At 34.6% G+C, this 12191-nt stretch overlaps 1 protein-coding gene across 5 annotated transcripts in view; it reads right to left on the bottom strand.

Annotated features, from left to right (window-relative positions):
- The window catches only part of zip (myosin heavy chain 10), a 242554-nt gene that overhangs the window by 123248 nt on the left and 107115 nt on the right, over positions 1-12191 (bottom strand). For all 5 annotated transcript variants that reach the window (XM_067773456.1, XM_067773457.1, XM_067773455.1 and 2 more), the window contains exon 5: positions 3907-4028. In XM_067773456.1, the coding sequence (XP_067629557.1) occupies positions 3907-4028 (122 nt within the window). The remainder of the gene's footprint in view (positions 1-3906; positions 4029-12191) is intronic.

The following is a 12191-nucleotide window of genomic DNA, read 5'->3' as shown; positions in this document are numbered from 1 at the left end:
TCGGATCATTGTGTAATAAATTACCAAATTCTTATTCGGCAATCCAATTTTGAGATATTTTAAGCTTCATTTCGCACCCTTTATCGCAAACAAATATAATCCCAAACTTAAATTTATTGGGAAAACGCAAACGTAGTTTAATTTTTTCATACAGTTTCATTATAAAAATGAGACCCAAAAGACAGCTATGGCATTAATTTTTGTCCCGTTAAGTATTCTATACATATATGTAATATTAGTCTCACCAACCGGCTATATTGAGATATTATAAAAATTTTTATTTGTCTCTGTTTACAATAAAACATGCGACATGTTTGGTTAATATTTAAAAAAAAAAATTCTGAAGTTTTTGAGTTTAAAATAATAAAAATGGGGACATTCGTTTTAAGAAGAGTTCGGATTCGTCTATCCCCTCGATAACAGCTCTATCAGTACAATAACAAACCGATAACTCGATTATAGTGTCGCTATCGATAACAAACGGATAACTCGTCGATATCAGTTGTTACCTATAACTAGCTGATGAAGATCTTATCAAAAAGTCCCGAATTTATAAAGAAATCGTCGTAAGCTATTTACTTATTTATTTTATCTACAGTACCCAGTTCTCACAGATAGCTAACAAATTGAAATAACAGTAAGAATTAAAAATAACAAAACAAATTACAATAAATTATATACTTACAAAAACACAATACATAGAGTTAATTATAAGAGTTGCAGAGCATTATTTACATACATTTATTTTTTTAACTTTACGAATCAAACAATTATACAGACCAAATATGCAAATACTTAACTTAGGCGCATAGTCATAGTCGAAATAAAATAAGTTTTAACTTTAGTTGCAGCTGTTTTATGTCAAGCAACAGTACTTAATTAAACGCTTGACAACCTCAAATTCATAAAGTATAAAGAAGTTAAAAAGATATTTAACTATTACAGAGTTATAGGGGGTCGGACGGAACACATTGGATTGACCTACGTATTTAAGGTAGCAAGCCGATATTTTTTAATTCCGAATATCGAGTCGCAAGAGTCCAAGTTTTTACAATGTTTCTTGAAATCCTGTAATAGGCTACTATTCAAAAACCAAACACGTGTCCAAACCTTTCACTATTTAACTCAAAACTGAGCGTACTACACAGGAGAAAATGAATTTATTCTTATATCTTATAACTTTAAACGAGCAATTCTTGTATATTTGTATGTTTGTATAGCCGAACGATCTCGGGAACGGCTCAACCGATTTAAATGAAATTTGGCACAGAGATAATGTATCACCTTCTAAGACTTTCTACCTAGGTGTTGCTACTCAGAATGTTTCACAAGGTTGCCACCTATTCGAAATTAAAAAAATTGTATAAGATATGCCGATATGGGTACCAAACGAAAGCTATTTCACTCCGCATTATAATAGGGACATTTTTGAGTAGGGTTGCCACCTATTCGAAATTAAAAAAAATTGATTGAGATATGGGCGATTCTGCGCGAGCTCTCAGTTTTACTAACCCAAAATTTTGAAAAAAAAATATTCGATTTTCAAATATTTTCAATCATTTTTCTATGAGTTTTTATAGCTAAAAACATTCTCAGAGTGGACGAGCTACAGCTATTAATTTCTGTTCTTGATACTGAAACCTGCCACGGTTGTGACATTAAGTTTCTCATTAAAAAAAATCTAGTATGACTCGCAAGATTTTCCGTAAAATTTTAAGGTTATGTCAGCAAACTTTAAAGAAAAATGGTACAATAGACGGTACTTAACTTAAAACTACAAAGATACAACTGCCACGGTTGTGACACGATTTTTTGGTACGTACCGTTTTTCCAGTTCTTCAGTGTTTAAAAATGGATACTAGTTATTTTAAGACTGCAAACATTAACATGGAAATATGCGGGAACACTTGCTGATCAAAATTCACACTCACACAAAATTCACACGCCACAAACCAGTGTGCAATAAAGCAGTACCAACCTAACGATTTGAACAAAATTTTTTACTCAAAAGCTCATGGACACTTTTCAAAATCAAATAACAAAGCGAAAGCAGAAATGTTATCATTAAAACAACATTTAATATTGCAGATTAGGTGAAGTATTTAATATAATGACAGTTTATTACTCGTGCAATTAAAGATTAAAAAAGTTACCACCTAAAATGTTATGAAAAATGTGCTTGTGGACATGCCACGATTGTGACCTTTGTAGGGTATTATGAACTATAACTTCATAAAACTGATAACCAGTCAATAAAATTCAACATGAAACTTTAAAATAAACATAATTTTATCTCAATTACATAATTTAATTCATAGAAAATGTTTTAATATATTTCAAATTTCGAAAAGACACAAAACTGTAAGCTCGCGGAGAATCACCCATATGCCGATATGGGTATCAAACGAAAGGTATTTCACTCCGCATTACAATAGGGACATTTTTGAGTAGGGTTGCCATTTGGGTTGCCACCTATTCGAAATTAAAAAAAAACTGCATGAGATATGCCGATATTGATATCAAACGAAAGGTATTTTACTCCGCATTACAATAGAGACATTTTTGAGTAGGGTTGCTATTTAGGGTCGCCACCTATTCGAAATTAAAAAAAATTGCATGAGATATGCCGATATGGGTATCAAACGAAAGGTACTTCACTCCGCATTACAATAGGGACATTTTTGAGTAGGGTTGCCTTTTAGGGTTGGGGTAGTTTGACAAAATAGTACTATACGTACTCATATTCTATTAAAGCTTTAAAGGAGAACATTAAAGTTAAAAATCTTCGTAAAAAATCTTCTTAATTCCACACGCGCTAATAAAATTGAAATGCAATATCAAGGCACCATGGCAAATTCTAGCAAAATATATTTAAATGCATATTTTTGGCAAATATGAAATGAATAATTGCAATTTCTCACAGATTACTATTAGAAAGATTTCTCACCATAGCAAAAAAATATCTCACCATGGTAATTTGCTACCGTTGAACACTAGAGGCATATGTTCAATTTGAAAACGACATGTATTTAACTACTTACCAACAGATGGCGCTTAGGGAAGTAAGTTGACATTTAATTAAACTAACTGATAGTTGTCATTCGTGAAATTTCCAGGTTTTGCAATGTAATAAAATTGTGAGACTTTCATAGTGTATAACTAAAAAAATGTTTGAAATTAATAATTCGGCGCATGAAGATAATCGACCTAAATAACTTAGTCCTCGATTTCACTAATTGTCATAACAATCCCTTATACTATAGGCTGGAATTACCCATTTCCAGATCTGTAAAGAAAAAGTATCAGTACAAGTACAAGTATCAGTACCTCAGTACTTCGAAAAATGAGTACAAGTATAAGTATCGAGGTACTTGTACTTGAATTGTTGAAGTACAAGTAAAGTACTTGTAAGTACTTTCATAAGTATTGAACGGTTTTGAAGCGGACCAACCAGCACCCTTACGATCACCTAACTTTGACAAAATGGTTGAAGAAGAGTTTTACAGGTATTTTAATGATACATCAACAGATTTCAATATGCTTCAGAGTTATCCTCTTATGAAGGACCGATCACTCAAAATAAAAATGTGTGTGTCGAGCAAACCTCTTGTGATTGAATCATGAGAAAACAAGTGTTTCTTTTCGTGTTTATTTATTATTCGAATTCCGAAAAAAAAAAAATTATTCGCCACTCAAATAAAATTTCTTTAAATAAAATTATCTTCATTCGTAAAAAACCGACAGAAGAATTATTAATCTTTAATTTGTTATTGGAATAAAATTTGCCCAACTTTGGTAGACATATGTACATATAAATACCAATAAAAAGTTTTAAATACCTTCTTATTAAATGTTGTAAGGTTTTCAAAAATAGTGCTTGTAAGTAAAAATATATTTAAAACTCACCGCTCCCAAGCCTTTTGGTTTCGACGCAGCTACATAAGCTAAATACTGTATAACCTTTTTTGTGTTCTCAGTTTTTCCAGCACCAGATTCACCAGTACATAAGATCGATTGGTCTTCGCGATCTGTAAAAATAGTAAATATTTTTTGAGTACTTAACTAAAGGAATCTTCTATAGTCACGGATGGGACAATTGTACGCAATACTTTATATTAGTTGAAGCATTTTGTAAAACCAACTGGGGATTCGGGTTCTAATATAGACAGTTAAGGTAAAAAAAAAAAAAAAAATCCGAGGACAATTGTTGCCCTGCTACGACGTTTCCTCAGTCACTAGAGCTGCGTTACGAAACTTTTTAGTTATTGTGATTAACATCGACAATTCCTTAACTCATTAGGTGGTATCTTAAGGCGAGAAAGCTAGAAAGTCCCTAGCAGTTTTCGTAAAACCAAAAATATTTCATAAAATTAATAGTCTTATCCTTGAAGAAAAAATTAATATAATTGTTTACGAAGGACAAATCACGCAAAATATGGAAATAGTAGGCGGAGTAAATTGCAAGGAATTATCCTTAAAAAGATTATGGACGAAATATATTAAATAGGTGACTCTATCCTCTCATTTTCCAAGTGGACGACCATGAAAGGCCACTGAACGCGTTGATAGGAATATCGTCATCATGACTCTTCTCAATACATTTAAAACTACTGCAGAAACTTGCGCGGAATTGAAGGATAGTATAAACATGAAAATTAGAATCGCAACGGTACAGCGTCTCTTGAGGAAAAATTTTTTCATGGCCCATGGCTAAAGAAAAAACTCGCTTGCCACCACAAAAATCGATCCCGCACGCTAGCTGGTATTACGAAAACATAAATTGACAGGGAACGTTTGGCTATGATTCATATTCTCTTATGAGAGCAAAATAAATTTTATTCAGTTAAGGTTCGCGATGCGTAGTAGGGCCCAAAAATCAGGAAGATTGAGCCAAATCTGCGTTAAAGCAACAGTGAAGGATTCTCCATATATAATGGTGTGATACGCATTAAAAACCATGAGAGTTGCTTAGATTTTGTCAATGGGGAGTTAAGCTAACTCTGCCGCCTACATCCAGCATTCACGACGGCATCTTGCCAAGATTTGGGGCGCTAATCGAGCACCGTAATCTGAACGCAATTGTGAATCCATATATTTGTATTTTTGGTGCTAACCACGCATACCAAAACTTAATTGAATATATTTATCTTGCGCTAATCTGAGAATATGGACTCATCCCCAGTCGCTCCGAGGCCAGTTTCTTTTTTCGCAGAACCAGATTAGTGTGGGGAAAGGATTTTTGTGGGAAGAAGCTGGTTTTATTCTAGCCAGGGACCACCTAATTATTTTACCTCAAGTGAGGGCGGACCAAAAATATTATAGTTTTCATGTTTATACTATCCTTCAATCACGCGGAAGTTTCTGGAACAGTATTAAATGTATTCAGAAGAGATATCGTGACGATATTCTTATTAACGCGTTCAGTGGCCTTTCGTGGTCGTCCGCTTCGATAACGAATGGATAAAGTCACCTATTCAATATATTTCGTGCAGAATCTCCTTAATGTTCTCTGCCGACTCTTTCTATATTTTTCATGATTTTTTCTTTTTAGACAATTATGTAATTTTTTTTCAAGGATAAGTCTATTACTTATATGAAATATAGGTAATTTTACGAAAACTGCTATGGACTTTCTAACTTTCTCGCCTTATTATACCACATAATGTGTTAAGAAATTATAGATGTTGACCACAGTAACTAAAAAGTTTCGTTACGCAGCTGTAGTAACTGAGGAAACGCACTAATACATTTTCGTAAGATTTTTTATGTGTATGTGAGACTTAACTCAGTCATTACTGTTTTGGAAAAAAATCCAACATCTTAGTTTATTTACAAATACTAACAAGTTTTGTGATTGACAGAGGTGAGACAAAAAATTACGATACCCCTTAATCATGTTATATGTTGAGCACAGTTGTTAAGGAATGCAATCACTGCATTCCCATTCCTGGGTTAACACTTTGAGATTGTAGCATTTATTCATCTTTTTTAAAAAAACGAATACATTTTTTATTCACTATTCCTTTTTGTTAGTCCGGACTATTTATTCCTTTTTGCATCATTTGGAATAATAAAATTTAAAAGCATTCCTCCTATGGAATAACAAGTAGTTGTTCAAAGGTTCAACATCTAAGCGACGACATATAATCATTTCATGGCTCAAATAAATTTAAAATACATAAAGATCAAAACATTTTCACTTACTAAAGTTACGATTCATGTGCTAGGTTCGTGAAAGGAACTATTTTCATACAAGACCAATTACAGATTTAAATATATAAAAGGGGTATTAAAAGGCATTTAAAGATTAAATTTAAGCTTTATTTGGGGTTTTCACACGCTTTTTATCTACACTGTTTTTAACTTTATACAAAAAATTATATCCGTATGGGAACCTTTAGAGAGGTAAATCAGGGCCCAGGTCGTGTTTTACGATCACGTATCGAAAAACAGTTTCACTCAAGCGATACATTTTAATCCGTTGAACATTTCTTAAAAGTGACAATAAGTTATGAATCCAATGAGTACGAGCAGTCACTTATTCGCATATGACTTCAATCTGATTCAGTATTTCAGAGCTATTGAAATTTGAAAAGTGATTTCGAACACGGATCGTATAAGACGATCCGGGCCCAGATTTTATATGTAAAACGTGCCACTTTTTTTATTATTATGTTTAGCACTCAACTCGATTGAAGTTCATCCAGCTTTAGCAAATTGGATCGGCTCAATGTTAAGCTGCAGAATGAGCACATCGCAATTGGGGTTTGTGCGAGGCAACGAAATCTGTAAACAGAGGAACGCCACAGGGTGCGGGTTTATCACCAATGCTGTGGACGCTGGTTATAAACCAATTGCTTAGGCGGTCCGCCGGAGGACCAGTCAAACTTACGGCATATGCAGATGACGTTTCTGTCATCATAAGCGGCAGATGCCTAACAACACTCAGCTCTCTGATGGATCAGGCACTTCAGGATGTACATGCCTGAGCATTTGGAATCGCGTTAACCGCCAACGCGAAAAAATCCGATCTATTATTATTTACTAGGAAGTACAAGATCCCTAATTGGACTAAGCCTAAGCTTGGAGGAGTAACCCTGCAAGAAAAGTATAGTAAAAAGTATCTTTGAGTTATACTAGTTAGTAAGTTGTCGTGGAAACTCCATGTGGAAGAGAGAGCGAAGGAAGCCTCCGCGGCACTCTATGCATGATCCTAGCATGCTAGGATGCACGTGGGGCCTATCACCCAAACTCTCCTTGGGTATTTACGGCAATTGTCAAACATACTTTACTATGGGGTTCTTATTTGGTGGACAGCCATACAAAAAAAGTACGTATACCAAAAAACTTGAGAGGGTATGCAGAGTATCATTGATTAGCATAACGGGAGCCTTAAAAACTACCCCGACAGCAGCATTGCATGCATTATACACATCCCGCCTGCAGACCTAACGACCAAAACCATCGCGCTAGCAACGGTAACAAGGCTTAAGGACTTGGGGCAGCTTGAGTGCAGGCCTTATAGCCACAGCAGTATAGCGCCATCTAATATCGGGCAAACGGAATATATGGTCCCGTGCCTAAGCTTCGAAGGAAATATTGGGGCCACAACTGAGCCGGAGGGTTGGTGCCGGGGTGCAGAAATGGCAGAACACGCTATACACGTGTATACGGATGGTTCCAAATTAATGTAAGGGGGTTGGGTCTGCTGTTTACTGTGTCGACCCAAAAATAAGTAGATCCTACATGCTGCCAGATTACTGGAGCGTGCAAAGCCTACGTTATTAGACTCACATATCTCTGAAGAGAGAAGACTTAAGGCTCACGATGGGCATACTGATTGGACACTGCCTTCTGGCGTCACATGCCTATACGTTAGGCCTCGTCAGTAACAGCAAGTGTAGGAAGTGTGAGCTGCAGGAAGAAACGGTTGAGCACGTTCTGTGTTCATGTCCTGCTCTCCCCAGGTCAATGCTCCAGCTATTAGGGGCGGCAGAGTTGCCAGATCTTGAGGCAGCAATAAAGCTGGATCCTAGAAAACTGCTAGTATTTGCCACGAGAACGGAGTTATTCTATAACATATGTCTTGGCACCTGATTGGGGTTCTTCCGTTTGGTCGTCAAACAAATTCTGGTAACACTATGGACACATTCAGTCTATGTAAGGTCTTTATTGACTGGCCAGTTCAACCTAAACTAACATGTCAACCCCACTGCAGAGACTTAGACCCAAGTTTTTTAATTGGGGTTATATCACTGCTTATGAGGTGTCATAACCCAAAATGAGTCTAGGAATAAGAATATTTAAATAAACGAGAGGGTTATCGCTGTGATGTTGTGAATTGTTTCCTTTTCTTGGTGAATACCTAGGTTCGAGGCCCTCTAGTATCCATTAATTTCAAAGAGTTGATCAAGGTTTTTACGGGCCACAAACACCTTGGTAACTCATCTTTTTTATTTCTGCCATGACGAGTTTTTTTGGTATAAAATTATGATTTAGAGTTTCGTTTGTTATTTACAACAAATCACAATTTGGTCCGGGAAGTGCACCAGGGGCCGACCTATTCCAAATAATCTTATTTATGGTGCGATTTGCTTGAAAATTAGTACAGAAGTTCGTCTTTGACAATCTATGTGTGGACCAGGAGCCTACCTATTCCGAAATATGTTATTTTTGGTGCAGTTTGTTTGAGATGTTTAGGCAGCCTTTCAAAAACGGAAAATAAGAGATCGGAGTGGGAACTGAAGGGGGACAACAAAAAAGAGAATGGAGGGTTAGGGAGAAGAAAGAAAGTGTAACTAGAAAAAACAGATAAAAATGAAGAAAGTGCGAGGGGAAGATAGGAAGGAGAGGAAGCATGTGCAAGCAAGAAGATAGAGAAGAATAGGGGAAGGTTGAGGTAAAGAAAATGGAGAATGTAAAAGGGAGAAGATACGAAGGAGAGACATGGACTAAATATGGATAGAAGGAGGTAAAGGCGAGAAGTAAATTTTTTTTTTTTCTTTTGCAGAAGCTACACAAATGTCTCTGCTTACTGGTAGAGTAATAACATCGCAAGGAGAAATATTATCGGGCAGGAGAACGGGTCAGTTATCTATCTACATATATCTTATTTATAAAATGAAAGTCATTTTAAAAACTGCTTTAGTTTCATATACTTTCGTAAAGGTTTATACAAAAAGATATTGAATGCGGTCGGAAAGGTGAAGCAGGTATTCGATAATTGGCATAGAGATTCCACATATGAGGAAATTTAGGTGAGAGCGGGAGGGAAATGTGAGTGGAAGAGGGAATTGTAGTGGGAGTGGTACTAGGACTGGAATTGGGAATGTAAAGCTAAGAGGGAGTAGGAATGGGATTAGGACTGGGGAGATTGGCAGGCAGACGAATGGAATAAGGGATAGACAAAAATTATAAGAACAATTTAAAATAGAGTAGAAGAGAACGGGATAGATAATGAAGAGGGAGAGCGAGCCTCAATTTTTAAGTGTAGGCAAACCAATTTACAGGCAGAACAAAGTCTGCGGGATACTCTAGTAATAAATAACTTGGACCATTCACGCAGGCGTGCTTATCAGATTGGTCGTTTTCTAGCTTTTAAATTTTTTTGTGCTTGCTTAGAGTTATTTTCCTTAATTTGTTCTTTTTTTTTCAACACAAATTTTTTCGAAGAGCGCAGAAAAAATTTAGACGCTAATGAAAAAAGGCATGCTATGTACTTGTGTATCTATGTATCTATATTTTTACTCTATATCACAAAAGCAAAATACACTAGACAGAAATCGTTTTAACTGATAATCATGGTGATGTGAATAGACCAAAACTAATACGCTCATTATATTTTTATCATAAAAAAATGGAATAAACGCGATTTTTTATTTACATATATTAGTTATATACACATATATACAAATATTATTTATTTTGTGACTTGAACGAAAATTTGGAGTAAAAACCACGCGATTAAATACAAATGTTTATAATAAGAACTAATTAATGGTTTATTATTCTTTTTATATTAAAAAGTGAAAATTTGGAATAAATAATCTTTAAGATAAATACTTTTTAAATCTTTATTATAATATTAATACAAAAAGTAATTTATAAAAAGCTGGTAGCTTTAGGTCCATGCCACGTCGAAGTATGTCATGTCACCAAGTTATACTACGTCCAATTTGACGCTCAAAACTTGTTAAATGCCAAAAATCTGGTTAAACGGACAAACTTGTTAATCACATGCAAATTGTTGTTGGAAATTGAACACGTTAAACCATTTAAGATGTTTAAAAATCAGTTCAGCACAGTCTTTCATTCGTAATATTTTTCAATAAACACAGCTATTTTTATCTAAAATTGGCACCTGCCATAAGAATTATAAGAAAACTAGAGACTCGGCAGACGTTGTTCTGCCCTAAATTTGGTATATCTGCCAAATTTATATACCAAATTTCAGGCAAATCGAATAGGACGTATGTAAATAGGTATGTGGGTATTATTAATTCATGTCTTTATTTCGGCTTCGCATACATATTTATCAGTTTTGCCAGGTTGATGCGACTAAATTGAATATCACAATGAAGATATAACGCTACCTATGTACATACCAAATTTCAGGCCAATCGAGCCATATATACGATAGTTTAGAATAAATCGGTCCCTGGTCGACTTCCCGAAAAAAAAACTTTTGACAAACACTCTCTGGGTTCCTACTAAGTTATCCTGAAAATTTGAATAAAATTGGCGTGGTAGTTTCGGGATAGCGAATGTGAAGAAATGGATTTCAGTGCTGTTTCAGATAATTCAAAAAGAAATGGAAGGAAGTAGCTCTGAAATGCATAACAGTGAACGAGACTCAAAATATTTTAGTCTTTCCTCAATGGTTGATGCAGAGAGTACAATATCTGAAACACAGCGATTTGGAATATTTAAATTTGTACGTATGCCTTGTGGCAGTGCACAAAATTTTCACCGCTTTATCAATGAAGTGTTTTACGGCTTAAATTTTGTTTTTGTTTATATTGACGATATTCCTATTTCAAGTAATAATAAGGATGAATATATTGAATATTTAATAACTGGTTTCAATAGGTTAAAAGAATTTAATTTGAATATCAAACCTTCTAAATGTATTTTTGGAACAAATAAGATAGATTTTCTTAGTTATGAAATTTCATGTGAAGGAATCAGACCATCTTCAGAAAGGTTAGAAGCAATACACATTTTTGAAAAACCGTTATCAATTACTAAATTACAAAAATTCTTAGGTATGGTAAACTATTAACATAGATATGTTAAAATGTTGGCAAGTGAACTTGGCCCTCTTCATGTTAATGATAGGCAACTAAAAATAAAATTAAACAATTATATTGAACTGAAGGGACAACTACAGCATTTCAAACATCAAGAAACATTATTAACACTTTTGACACTAATGGTATTTATCGCTTGTTGTTGATGATGTAGCCATATGGGCTGTTTTACAACAAATTAGTAACAATAATTAAGAAACTCTTGCATATTTTACGAGAAAATCATCTTCAACAGAAATAAAATGTTCCACACATGGCAGAGAACATTTGGAAATATATAATTCAATCAAACACTTTAAACATTTTCTTCTGTGCACTCTGGTTACAGATCACAAACTTTGGCAAAAACTGATAGATCACCTCGCCAAATTAGATACCTTGAATACATTGTACAATTTACTATTAATATTCAAAATATATCTGGAAAAGAAAACGTGGTTGCTGATCCATTATCACGTATTGGAGATATCATTTAAATTTGGGCGCAAGATATTAACTTCCAGACTTTGTACAATGAGCAACAAAAAGACTGAATATTAAAAAATGTAGATACCTTTCATACGATTTGAACACATTTATATGGATCTTGTTCGTATATTACCTGTGTCAAAAGAATATCGTTATACCTTGACTATCATTGATAGATACACACGGGGCCAGAGGCTTATCCACTTAAAGATATTTCAGCAAATACTATAGCAAAAACTATTGTTGAAAATTATGTTCCTCGTTTTGGTATTCCACTCAACATAACTGTTGATCACAGTTCACCTCAAATTATTCACTGAATAAACAAGACTTAAAGGTTCTCATAAAATTAATACACCCGTTATCATCCTCAATCTAATGCAGTGATTCCCAAAGTGGTCTATATCGACCCCT

The sequence above is a fragment of the Eurosta solidaginis genome, chromosome 3 (genome assembly GCF_040869045.1).
Source record: "Eurosta solidaginis isolate ZX-2024a chromosome 3, ASM4086904v1, whole genome shotgun sequence".
NCBI classification, from domain to species: Eukaryota; Metazoa; Arthropoda; class Insecta; order Diptera; family Tephritidae; genus Eurosta; species Eurosta solidaginis.
This window is presented reverse-complemented; position numbering and strand designations above follow the sequence as displayed.